The 13,413-nt window shown below is 48.7% G+C and overlaps 1 protein-coding gene across 1 annotated transcript; it reads left to right on the top strand.

The window, feature by feature from the left end:
- Positions 1–1,250: 1,250 nt before the first annotated feature.
- Positions 1,251–11,323, top strand: LOC130253168 (SAP30-binding protein-like). Its single transcript, XM_056491499.1, has one exon. The coding sequence runs from the start codon at positions 9,345–9,347 to the stop codon at positions 10,137–10,139; it is 795 nt and encodes a 264-aa protein (XP_056347474.1). The 5' UTR covers positions 1,251–9,344; the 3' UTR covers positions 10,140–11,323.
- Positions 11,324–13,413: the final 2,090 nt, after the last annotated feature.

Below are 13,413 nucleotides of genomic sequence, written 5' to 3'. Positions count from 1 at the left end.
GGAATCACTCTGGAATTGGTCATCAGGACACCCTGGGACACCTGAGGCTCGCTGGGGACAGGCTCCAGTGGGTGCTTTGCTGTCTGGAGGGTCAAACACCTCTTCCATCATCTCTGGGCAATCTCTGCCAGGGTCTCCTCACTCTCACAGCCAGGAATTCCTTCCCAATTTCCCATCTCACCCTGCCCTCTGGCAGTGGGAAGCCATTCCCTGTGTCCTGTCCCTCCATCCCTTGTCCCAAATCCCTCTCCAGCTCTCCTGGAGCCCCTCTGGGCACTGGAAGGGGCTCTGAGAACTCCCTGGAGCCTCCTCTTCTCCAGATGAGCACCCTCAGCTCTCCCAGCCTGGCCCCAGAGGGGCTCCAGCCCTCAGAGCAGCTCTGTGGCCTCCCTGGGACTCACCCCAGCAGCTCCAGGTCCTTCTGATTTTGGGGTTCCAGAGTCTGAGGCAGCTCTGCAGGTGGGGTCTCACCTGAGCAGGCAGAGGGACAGAATCCCCCCTTCCTGCTGCCCACACTGGGGATGTGCAGCCCCTCACTATCACCCCAGCCCCTCTCACTGTGACCCACCAGCCCCCCAAATTCCCCCTCCTGCACCCCCCACTCTGTGCCTTGGCTCTCCAGCACAGCCGGTGCCTCTCCCATTTGCCTCCTGCACCAATCTGTTTTTTTTAAACATTTATTTCCACCCCCATGCAATTTCTTCCCCTTTCCCTGGTTTTCTTTCCAAAGAGAGTGTTTCCAGCTCGGGATGGGGATGGCCAGAGTGGAACTGCAGAGTTTATCCCGTGGCCTTTCCCAGCCTGGCACGCAGCGCCCAATTTGGAGCGCGGTGTCCTCGCTCTGTTCCATGCCGAGCTCTGTTGTCCAGAGGAATTAATTCCAGATTATGTGTGGGTGTGGACTTCAGCTGGGCAAAATTTGGATACCCTGGTTGAGTCATTATTGTCTGATGAATCTCTTGGTGACAGCCTTCGCCCCTATTGTTCTGAGGTGAGCCCCGTGGCAAGAAATGTGAAAGCAAGAAACAAAAGAATATAAAGAAAGGTTACGAAATCAAATTCAGTTAAGGCAGGGTTATTGTCCCTCCATCCCGCCTCTCTGGCCTCCAGTTGGGATTGGATTTGGCAGGAAAACAACCCCCATGGGACAGTGGCTGGGGTTTAGAGCAGGTTCTGGGGGGAGCCCGTCCCTGTGGGACCCGGGTGGCCCCAATGACACAGCAGAGACAGGGAGGAGTTATCATCAATTCTTAACATTTTATTTCTTTACTGGGTTAAACAAGGAGCAGAGAAAACCTCGGCCCCAAAATACAACAGAACTGAAAGCATTACAGGTACAGAGACTATTGAACACAGAGAGTAGTAGGATAATATTTTAATACAACTGAATTATAGCATGGGATTGTGTTTTTGTTGGGTTTTTTTTGTTTGTTTTTTGTCAAACCAGTTTGGAAAATAAATGTAATAGGAACTAGTGCAAAAAAGTTCTAAACATGAAGCACAGTGTATAAAATGGCATAAGAAAACTGTCCCCTCGAGGACACAGTCACTTTCTTATGACAGAAGGGAGAAAGAGAAACAGAAGGGGGGTGGGAACAGAGGGAGGGTCCAGGAGGCGGAGGAGGAAAAGCTGGAAAGAAAGAGAAACCGGGCCGGGGGATTAGAAAGGATACTTTGACTTCAGCAATGTTGGTTTGTGTTTCACCACCACGCACTGTTCAAGGACCTCGGTGGGGTCGGGCTCTGTCACATCCACACGGCACAAGCACTTGAGAAGGGTTCGGGCAGCAGCAGCCTGGGCACTGCAGGGGTCGGGTCCCCCCGAGGTCCCCACAGGTCCCCAAAGCCCTGGGACACCAGCACAAGGCAGGGAGCCCCAGCTCGGACACGAGGGGTTGGGTCTCCTCCTGAACACAGCGTTGGCTCCCTCAAGGACCAGCACATGGAATTTGCTCCAATTTCCACCCCCGTGCTCAGACGTTTCCCTTTTGAAGGCATCCTGAGGCTGTGTCCAAACAGGAGGCTCAGAGGAGCTGCATTCAGTTTGGGCTGGAAGAAAAAACCAACTCAAACCTCCATCAGAGCGCTGGCTGGGGATCCCCAGGAATTCCTCCCAGGCATCAGCATCTCTGATTCCCACGGGGAAGGTGTCCCTGCATTCCCAAGGTGTTACAGGATTCACTCCAGCCTGTTCCCACCACGGAGCCACCCAGCCTCCTGCCCTGGAGAAACTGGCTGGATGCTATTTTAAGGAGAGCTGGTTGGAATTCCTTACAAATTGCTATTCTCTCCCAATCCACTGCTGCCCGTTCCAACTGTGCGAGCAGAAAAAGTGTGATTGGTATTTTATTTTATTTTATCTTTTTTTGCATTGAGAGGAATGTTACATTTGTCTTTACAAATAAATTGTAAATCTGTTGGTAGATAAAGTTAGCACCTAGAGATAAAAGAAACAATGGGAGGGATTACACTGATTGGTGAGTGGAAAAAGAGATTTGCCTTTACAAACTGCAGGTTTGCTGGTAAATGTAATTGGGTAACAGAAGATGAAAGAAGCAACATGGGGGGAAACTATGAATTCTACAAGAATTAAAACTTAAAAGGGAGGGCTGTCCATTAGAGGAGAATGTCAGGTGTCAGGCGTTCCGGGAAGTCTGTGCCTCTCGAGTACCTCAGCCAATGGGGAAAGGGAGAGGGAAAAGCGGCCGGGAAATCGGGATAAAAAGGGAGGCTGCGTCCTCCAAAAATTGGAGAGATCCCAGGGGAATGCCCCATGGCCTCTCCCTTTATTCGAATAAAGCAAAAAGGACTCCTCTGTCTCCTTTTTGGACATAAACCTCTGTTGTTTGTGGATTAATTTTCCTTACAATTTGGGGGCTCTATCTGGGATATTTCCACCGTCGGGGGCAGCAGGCAGCGGTGGAGCTGAAGGCGCCTCACCCAGTTCGGTGATCAGCTCCCCTGGGTGCCGGCTGGCCCCGGGCGATCGATTGGGTTCCCGAGACTGTCCAGGAGACAGACGAGTGGCGGACCAGGGGTCTGTGAAGAGTCCGCAGGGAAGGACCAGTGAAAATCTCACCGGTGAGTAAAATGGGATCCTCGGGGAGCAAACCTGGGAGGGCGCCCATGGAGGGCAGCACAGGTGAAACAGGACACCCATGGAGGGTTGGAAGGGTGAAGGCGGGAAAGGGTCCCCGGAGAGTCCCTTGGGGAAAGTGCTGGGGTCTTGGGACAGATTGTGTATTCACTCAGAGGTAACTATGAAAATTATGGTAAAATATTGTTATTTTGTGTGGCCAGAGTATAAGTTGTCAAAGGGGCTTATTAAGGCCATGTTATATAGATGCCCTGGGGGGGCAATAAGGGAAATCGAGAAGGGGACTCGATAGTCCATGGCCTGAGGGGCAAAAACGGGAGTCGAGAGAGGGTCTCGACAGCGGCGGGTGGATGGAGAGTGTTTGTGCGTTAGAACAGGATTGAAGATGAGTGTGTGATAGATATGGGTGAGGCAATGAGCGGCAGGGCCGGGCACGGAGCTGCGGGACCGAGAACACGGGCTGGGGGCTGTGGGGCAGCCGGGGCTCTGTGCCGGGCTGTGCCTGACCCCGCCACCCCCGGGGAGGGCCGGCAGTGTCCGCTGGCCCCCGTGATGCTGCCGGCTGTGCTCGCTGGGAGCACCGGTGGGGGAGAAGTGTTTGGACTGCGACAGGACAGGCACAGGCTCTGGTATACGGTGTGTGATAAAGAAAAGGAGAACAAAAATAAAGGAATATTTGGGAAATGCGGATTATACATGGAAGGATTGGGATTTTCTTTTGAGAGTTTTGTTTGGGTCATCGGAGAGACGAATGGTTTTGTGGGGGGCTGTACCCAATGCACCTACGGTGGATGGTGCCGACCCCCAGTGGGACCCAAATAACCAGGCTAGTCTGGCTCGCCTCCGTGATTACCGTGCTTATCTAATCAGGGCAATCAAGTCAGCTGCTCCCAAAACTAACAACGTAGCTAAGGCTATGTCGTTAGAACAGGAGAAACAGGAAAGTCCCTCTCATTGGTTGGAGAGGATTAGGGATGCCTTGAGGAAACATGGGGGGATGGATCCTGAGGGGCCAGCCTTTGACACATTGCTGAAAGTGCAATTTGTTACTAAGGCTTGGCCTAATATAAGAAAAGGAGTACAAAAAGATGAAAAGTGGCAAAATAAGCCTCTGGAAGAATTGGTTAGAAAAGCACAGCAGATATATGTGAGAAGGGATGAGGAAAAGGCAAAGGCTAAGGCAAAGATAATGGCAGAGTTTTTGCAGCCCCGGAGGAATAAACCGCAGGGTCCAAGGGGTCCCCCGGGACAGAGGGGACGGGGTCGGCCACAGGGAAGTGGCAGAGGCATCCCCTCTTCGGCAGGGGAAAGCCAACCCAAACCGCGGCTGGGAAGGAACCAGTGTGCTATCTGCAGGACAGAAGGGCATTGGAAAAATGAGTGTCCGCAGAAACAGCTGGACCCTCAGGAGGAGGAAGTCCAGAGGATAATGGAAATGGATTGTTAGGGGTGTCAGGCGCTCCTGTTATATCAAGGACCCACCATTCAGGAGCCCTTGATAACTTTCAAGGTGAGTCCGAATAAAGAGGAGGTGTGGGTTTTTTTTGGTAGACGCAGGGGCCTCTCGATCCACCTTAAATTTTATACCCAGGGGGAGAAAATTGTCAAAAAAGATCTGTCGTTATTCAAGAAGTGAGCGGAAAGGATGAGCGAGTGTATTTTATTCAACCACTGTTAATCGATGTGGGGGACAGGTTTGAACTGCATGAATTCCTGTTCTTAATTGTGATTGTAATTTACTGGGAAGAGATCAGATGGCTAGAATGGGAATGCAAATTAGTAGTGTAAGAAGTGACACGGAGTCCAAAACTGTAGTATTTTTGTGTAAAATATCTGAGAAAGCTTATACTGAAATAAATCCGGAAGTGTGGGCAGCCCCAGGGAAATATGGAAAACTAGATATAGAACCTCTCCAAATTACTTTAAAACAACCGGGACAAGTGGTGTCTAAAAAGCAATATCCTATTTCAAGGGAGGGAAAGAAGGGGTTACAGCCTGTTATTGAGTCCCTGCTAAAAGCAGGTCTTTTGGAGCCATGTATGTCTCCTTATAATACCCCTATCCTGCCGGTTAAGAAACCAGATGGAACATATAAAATGGTGCAAAATTTAAGAATAATAACTGAAATTGTCAAACCCAGGCATCCCACAGTTCCGGATCCATATACAATCCTAAATCAGATCCCTTCTTCACATCGGTATTATTCTGTACTGGATTTGAAGGATGCTTTCTGGAGGTGTCCGATTACAGAAGATAGTAAACAGTATTTTGCCTTTAAATGGGAACAGGAGGAAGGAGGGAAGATGATAAAACAACAGTTGATATGGACAGTCCTTCCCCAGGGAAATACAGAGTCACCGGTTTTGTTTGGACAAGCTTTGCAGAAAATGTTAAGAGAGTTTACTCCACCCTCAGGAGTTAAGCTGTTGCAATATGTAGATAATTTGCTGTTATCGGGAGAGCAAGAAAAGGTGGTTAAAGAGGCTACTGTAAAACTGCTTAATTTCCTTAAAAAAAAAAAAAAAAATAAAAAGGCTTAGGTGCCCAGAAAGAAAGCTCAGTTAGCAGAAAAAAGGTCAAATATTTGGGACACATTCTGACTGAGGGGTTACGGTGTATTGATCCAGAAAGAATAAAAGGGATTTTGCAAATGCCATTTCCCCAAACTGAAAAGGAGCTACGGCAATTTTTAGGGTTGGTGGGGTACTGTAGAGCCTGGATCAGTATTTTTCTGTTGTAGCTAGACCTTTATATAACTTCTTAACCCAAAACAATCCTAATGTCGTGGTATGGACACCGGAAGCAGAGCAAAGCTTCAGAAAATTAAAAGACAAATTAGTTAATGCCCCAGTCTTAGCTCTTCCAGATGCAGAAAAAGAATTTCAACTACATGTGGATGTTAAACTGGGACATGCTAAAGGAATTTTGGTACAAGAACATGGAGGGACACGAAGACCTGTCGCCTATTTCTCTAAGTTGTTAGACCCAGTGGCCAGAGGCTGGTCCCGTTGTCTGCAGAACTGTGCAGCCACAGCTCTGATGGTGGCTGAGGCAAGAAAGCTGACAAGGGGAGGGTATCTGATCGTAAAGGTTTCACATCAGATTAAAGCTTTGTTAACTGAGAGAGCCTCTAAGTGGATGACGAGCGCTCGATTATTACAGTATGAATCTTGTTTAATGGAACAGGAAGATTTAGAATTTAAAAATGGGGAAAATTTTAATCCAGCCTCCTGTTTAAATGGCCCTGTAGAAAGGGGGAGACAGGAGGAAAGCCATGATTGTATCCAGGTTATAGATCTTCAAACTAGAGCTAGGGAAGATTTGAGAGAAACTCCCTGGCCTGAGGGAGAGAATGTGTTCATTGATGGGTCAAGAGTGATAAATGGGAAGCGTTTTACAGGATACTCTATCGTGAATGGGAAACAATTAAAGGAAGGGGGGAGGTTACCCCCACCTGGTCAGCCCAGACAGCTGAGCTGTATGCGCTGATCAGAGCTGTGAGTTACACCGGGATAAGACAGTGAATGTTTTTACTAATTCTAAATATGCATATGGAGTGATACACGCATTTGGGAAACTGTGGGAAGAACGAGGTTTATTAAATTGTAGGGAAAAGATGTTAGCCCATGAGAACTTAGTCTCTCACCTATTAGAGGTGGTGAATTTACCAAAAAGGGTGGCAATAATCCACATTAAGGGGCATCAGGCAGGGTACTCAGAGGCGGCAATAAGAAACCGATTGGCTGATAAAGAAGCTCGGAAAGCCGCATTGTTGCCAGAAATCTCCAAAATCCTCCCCTTACTCCCAGTAACTGCACCGCTGTCGGACAAACTGTCTTTCCCACCTGAGGAACTTAAGATAATTTAAAAAGTGGGCAGAAGAAAGAGGAAATAATTGGTTTACAAGGGATGAGAGGCAGTGGATCCCAAAAGCTCTGGCCTTGCAATTGTTAAAACAACTTCATGGAGTCATTGGGGCTCTCGAGGGCTGGCAGAAGTCTTCCTAAAAATGTATGCTGCTGTGGGTCTTTTTGCCTTGGCAAAAGGAGCTATTGAGGGTTGTTTGACTTGTGCTAAAACCAATAACAAAATTACAAAGAAACTTGCCAGGGGAGGGAGGCCTTGGGCTGTACGTCCTTTCCAGAGATGGCTATGAAAGGACAGAAAATGATGTCATTGCAAAACCAAAAAAGACACAAAAACAAGAAATTAAGACAATGATAGCTAAAGTTTGTAAAGACAATTACTAAAAATAAAAGAGGAGGGATTGAGAGGAATGTTACATTTGTCTTTACAAATAAATTGTAAATCTGTTGGTAGATAAAGTTAGCACCTAGAGATAAAAGAAACAATGGGAGGGATTACACTGATTGGTGAATGGAAAAAGAGATTTGCCTTTACAAACTGCAGGTTTGCTGGTAAGTGAAATTGGGTAACAGAAGATGAAAGAAGCAACAGGGGGGGAAACTATGAATTCTACAAGAATTAAAAATTAAAAGGGAGGGTTATACATTAGAGGGGAATGTCAGGTGTCAGGCGTTCCGGGAAGTCTGTGCCTCTCGAGTACCTCAGCCAATGGGGAAAGAGAGAGGGAAAAGCGGCCGGGAAATTAGGATAAAAAGGGAGGCTTCGTCCTCCAAAAATTCGAGAGATCCCAGGGGAATGCCCCATGGCCTCTCCCTTTATTCGAATAAAGCAAAAAGGACTCCTCTGTCTCCTTTTTGGACATAAACCTCTGTTGTTTGTGGATTAATTTTCCTTACAGCCTCATTTTCTTTTTGGAAAATGAAAGGTTTTTGTGGGAAAGGACTGTTCTGGATGCATTTCTCAATTTGGAAAAAAAAAAAATTAAAAAATTGGTCATAATGATCAATCTGGCTTGTTTTGACAAGTTTCAAAATTAAAAAAAATCACTGTCTGGCTCTTTTTGTCTTTTTGTTTTGCAACTCAGGCATGTCCAGTTCCCAAATACATTTAAAAATGGTAAAACCAACCCCAAATTTCATAAGCCAAACTTAATTCTTGGGTTTTTTTTTCAGTTTACAACAAGCAGAGTTGTCGACTTTCTGGGCTGAAAAAGGATCATCCTGAAGTGCTAAAAAAGCTGGAAACCACTCCTGGCCTGCCTGGAACACAAGTCCTGGAGATGTGGAGCAGGAAAGGGTGGAGGGACTGGGCTCAGGAACTCACCCATCTCCTGCCCAGGCTGAAAGGGGCTGAGAGCTTTGATAAAACCCCAACAACTTTAAAAATTAATTATTCCTTATTTTTTTATGATCCTAAATTAAAAATGGTCCATCCCCCATCACAGCATTCCCTCTGCTTCCTTCCTCCTTCCTCACAGAGACATTCAGGGCTGGGAGGTTACCCAAAGAGCCAGCTGGACCAAGAACACCCAAAAGGAGCTGCGAAAATCTTTCCATTCCTGGAATAAAATGGACTCATGGAGGGGGAGCTGGGCAGCTCCAGGGCTGCTGTGATCCAGGAGGTTCCTTCTGTGGGAGAGGGGATGATTTTGGGGTTGTATGATGGTGGTACCTCCAGCTGGGATGCCCAGGAACTAACTTTGGGGTGAAGGAGACCCTTAACATCCAAGCTGAACACCAGACATGGCCCTTCCCAACTTTTCCAGCCTATTTTAAGGGAGATTTAAGCCCCAGGGATGGAAAACCTCAGGGAAGCACAAAAAGCTGATACACAGAATTCCCTGCTTGTCCTGGGTTACAATGTAAGAAGTAAACAAAAGGTAGGTGGGGCAGGGTTCTTTATCTTCTCCATGACTCAGCCCTGATAACTCCTCCGGGGAAGCAGCAGCCACTCCGTGGGAGCCATCTGCACTAAAGGGCCATCAGCGCCCCCCACAATGGCTCAGCACCCCATTGTGAGATGCTCCACCCCGGGGAGGAACCGAACAGTCCTACCTGGATATAACCAGGCTTGGAACACCACAGGAACACCACTGGATTCCAAGAGGAGTAGAGCTACAAAACCACCACTGGACCTCCGGAGAAGAACCAGATCTTTCTACAGCATCACTGCTTCGACAGAACCACATCCCTCACTCCAACAGGACTGCATCTAGTGGCACTGCTACCACCACCCTGACAGGGCATCAGGTTGTATTCTCACTCTCCGTCCTACTGCCTTGAATTTTCCTATTATATTGCAGCTCTGACTGGAACCTCCTGCTGTTTGGCCCTCAGGCCAGGCCACTTTTGGTGCTGGGAGCAGGGCACTGCAGGTGAAGATGGCAGGGGTGCAGCACAGCAGCGCTCTCTCCTTGCTGGCGGCTTACGGCCAGGACTCGGAGCTGGAGTCGGACAGCGAGGACAAAGTGTCCCCTGGGGCAGCCACGGGGCAGAAAGGGGGCCTGGTGTCACCTGGAGAGGAGGGTGGCTTTGCCTGCCTGGATGGGGATGAGGAAGAGGAGGGTGGTGGGAACAGCAGGCAGTCAGATGGAGGTTCACAGACTGAAAAACCTGAGGCTGGTGACCTAAAGGAATCCCGAGAAGTGGAGGAAAGAGATCCTCAGGAACTGGTTGCCTCTTTTTCAGACAGAGTGCAGAATATGTCTCCAGATGAGATCAAAATCCCTCCTGAACCTCCTGGCAGATGTTCTAACCAACTGCAGGATAAAATTGAGAAGCTGTATGAGAGGAAAATGAAAGAGGGCATGGATATGAACAGCATCATCCAGAAGAAAAAGGCATTTCGCAACCCCAGCATCTACAAAAAGCTGATCCAGTTTTGTTCCATTGATGAATTTGGTACAAATTACCCAAAGGACATGTTTGATCCTCATAGCTGGTCAGAGGATTCATATTATGAGGCACTAGCTAAAGCCCAGAAGATTGAAATGAACAAATGGAAGAAGGCCAAGAAAGAATGTACAAAGATTGAGTTTGTGACTGGCACTAAAAAAGGTACAACAACAAGTGCTGCTTCCACAACCACCAAGGCATCCAGCACTAGTGTGGGAGATGCCCAGAGGAAGAGGAGGAGGAGCAAGGGACGTGTGTTCAGGAAGGGTCTCATAGAATGACTCAGAAAATTACATCATCTCATTGTGAGCTCCCCTGTCCTGAGGACAGGAACTGAACAATTCTACCTGGATATAATTGGGCTTGGAACACCACAGGAGCACCACCAGGTTCTCAGAGCTCCAAAACCACCACTGGACCTCCAGAGAAGAACCAGATCTTTCTACAGCATCACTGCTTCAACAGAACCACATCCCTCACTCCAACAGGACTGCAGCCCCTGTTTAATGGCACTGCTACCACCACCCTGACCACCAGGGTGGCAGGTTGTATTCTCTGTCAGTCTAAGCCAGTGTTTCTGTCCTACTGCCTTGAATTTTCCTATTAAATTGTAGTTCTGACTGGAATCTCCTGCTGGTTTGCTTTCAAACTAGTACACTGCCTCGTCATTTTCTGGCAGAATAAGGAATGTTTCTGTCCTTACTTTGTCTCCACCAAGCCCTACAGGCACTCTTTTCCCAGATGGCAGCAGGAATGGGATTGGGATTAGACACAAGATGAGAGTAACCTGGGCAATGGGACCTCACTCGCTTTGGCTCTGTGGAAATCATGGAATGCCAGAGTGGTTTGGGTTGGAAGGGGCCTTCAAGACTATCCACTTCTATCCCCTGGCACAGGCAGGGACACTTTCCACTAGCCCAGGTTGCTCCAAGCCCTGTCCAACCTGGCCTTGGACACTCCCAGGAATGGGGCAGCCACAGCATTTCCAGGCAAACTCAACAACCCATCCCAAACCAGCAAGTTTGGTGCCACCAGAGACCAGGAGGCACCTGCAGACTCAGCACTCCATGGCCTGGCCTCACAGGATCCTGCCCAGGAGCAGCAGATACCAGGGATTTTCCCTTTATTGCCTTCCTCCAGGCGGCATCCGAGCATCTCCTGGCCCCGCCTGCGGCCCTGAGTGGCAGTGAATGAACTGCCCTGACATCTCCTCTTGAAGCAAAGCAAAATGTGTTGAAGAAAAACCAGTTCCAGATGTTTTCCCAGTGTTGCCAAGTTACTCAACATGTTCTGCTTTAGTTGTCAGATGCTTTCAAAGCGATTTCCCTAACTCTGAGCACGAATGGTGAGGGCTCTCCCTGGGAATCTTCTGCCTGGGGCTACCATGGATCTGTATTTTCATAAGAAAAAGACTCAGCTAATGATTAATGTTCCCCAGAGGAAGCGGGGCCTTTCTTTGGGATTTTTCTTCAGTTATTTTTAATTAATTTGTACAACTGGCAGCTACATGAAAGTGCAAAACCCGGGAATAACGCTGGACCCGGCTCCCTTTGCTCCTTCTCTCTTGCCCACACCTGGAGCTTGTGGAGACATCATCATCCCTCACTTCCCTGGGGATGAGAAACCCCCTGACCAGGGAGGAATCACTGCTTCTCACTGGGAACTTTCTCAGAGCAAAAAGAAGTTTGTCCACTGAAGGAAAAGTTGAGTTTTACATATTAATCTCAACATGGGGCATCTTCTTTAAGGAGAAGAGATAAGATCTTTGGATAAAAAGGACAAAGCCCCTTGGGTTTAAGTCCTGGTAGGATAAATCATTTAGAGCTTGTGTCTTCCAAGGTGGCTTTGGGAATGTGGAAAGCATTTGGGATTGCAAAGGGCCCTGCTCTGGCTTGGGGTAAAGCATCCTTGGGCACACAGGTAAGGAAGTCCTTCCCCTCCTTATCCAGGCACATTCCTTCTTTATCCAAGCACACTCTCTCCTTTTCCAGGCACATTCCCTCCACTTTGTAATAAAAATAATGCCAGTGGTGTTGAGACAATGTCACCGTCTGCTTGTAGGGCTGTTCTCTCAGAGAGCAAATCCAGAGCACTTGGGGATGGAGGATTAGGAGGTTGTAATGTCAGACCAAAGGCAGGAATTTTATCCAACTCCTGGTGATGGACTGCTCCATACACCGCTTCCAGCTGCTCCTGCTCTGGGAACAGCCCTGTCTGGATCCGTTTAAGGAGATTGGCAAAGTGTTGAATGCAGCATATGGTGCCCTAAAACCACAGAACTTATTGACAGCAGCCCAGACTTGCTAAAGGAAAGATCTCCTTCCAAAGCCTTGCTCTGGGAAGACTCAGCACTTTCTTCCCACTTGCAGCAGGTAAAGCCTATCCCACGCTCCCAGAGCAGATCCGCATCCCATGTGCTCCTTCTGCCACCTCATCCCCCTGGGAACAGCCCCTGGGAGCCATGGCCTGGAAAATGCAGGGGTCTCCTGCCCTGGGGGCCTCCTCACTCCCAGAGGATGGGGCTCAAACCTCCCCAGAAGCCACCCAAACCAGCCCAGTTCTGAACTGGCTTCACTTCCCGATTCACTGGGATGTAACATGCACTCCTGACCTCCCCAGGGAAGCTTCCAGCTGGTGATAGGGAAGGTGAAACTGTTTCTCACCGCAAATCCCTGCCAGCACCCCCTGATGACTTGGGTTGGTGGATATCACTCCTGCTGCTCTGTGGAAATCATGGAATGGTTTAGGTTAAAGGGATCTTAAAGTTCATTCTGTTTCACCCTCTGCCATGGGCAGGGATACCTCCTACTGGACCAGCTTGCTGCAAGCCCTGTACAACCTGGCCTTGGGATGCTTCCACAACTTCTCTGGGAATCCCACACCACCCATCACCACCCCCAAGCCTGGCCTGATGCCAGGGCACAGGGAGATGATGTTTTGGGACAGGGAGAAGGACACACATCCCTCAGGATGGTGCTGGATCTGGATGTGCTGCAGAGACTGAGGCTGGGCCAACCCATGCCCACCAACACTGCTCAGTGTCACACATGACACAATGAACAGGGCCAATGACTCAGAGCCACTTGCTGACCTTGGGACACTCTTCTCTCTCCTGATGAGTCGCTCCAAGATTGGACACAGTCTATCTCTGAGATAGGCGCCTGGAATTAGCTTAACTCTTGGCAGTACAGGAGAAATCTAATTTCCTTCAGTATCCAGCTGTCTGGAGGCAGGGATGGGGCTGTGCTCCCTCCCCTGGCCTGCCTGGGAGCTTTTGCTCCTGGTCAGAGCAGCTCCACAACCCACTGCTCACAGAAAACCATGGGATTGGATCCTGCTCTGCAGAACTGCTCCATGCCCAACTGTTCTGACTGGTGTAAACTAGGCTGAAATTATATGGATATCATGAGGAATGGTCAAATGAAAGACATCCTACTTTTTGGGTGGCAGCAGCAAGGGAATTGCTCAGGAAACGCTCTCCATCTTCCATGAGCACCACCTCTCTCACCCCGAAAACCACGGGACAATGGGATCACAGGCCTCATCTCTGCAGGA

Source organism: Oenanthe melanoleuca, chromosome 4A (genome assembly GCF_029582105.1).
Source record: "Oenanthe melanoleuca isolate GR-GAL-2019-014 chromosome 4A, OMel1.0, whole genome shotgun sequence".
NCBI classification, from domain to species: domain Eukaryota; kingdom Metazoa; phylum Chordata; class Aves; order Passeriformes; family Muscicapidae; genus Oenanthe; species Oenanthe melanoleuca.
The sequence above is the reverse complement of the archived record's forward strand: the minus strand, read 5'-3'. Positions and strand labels throughout refer to the sequence as shown.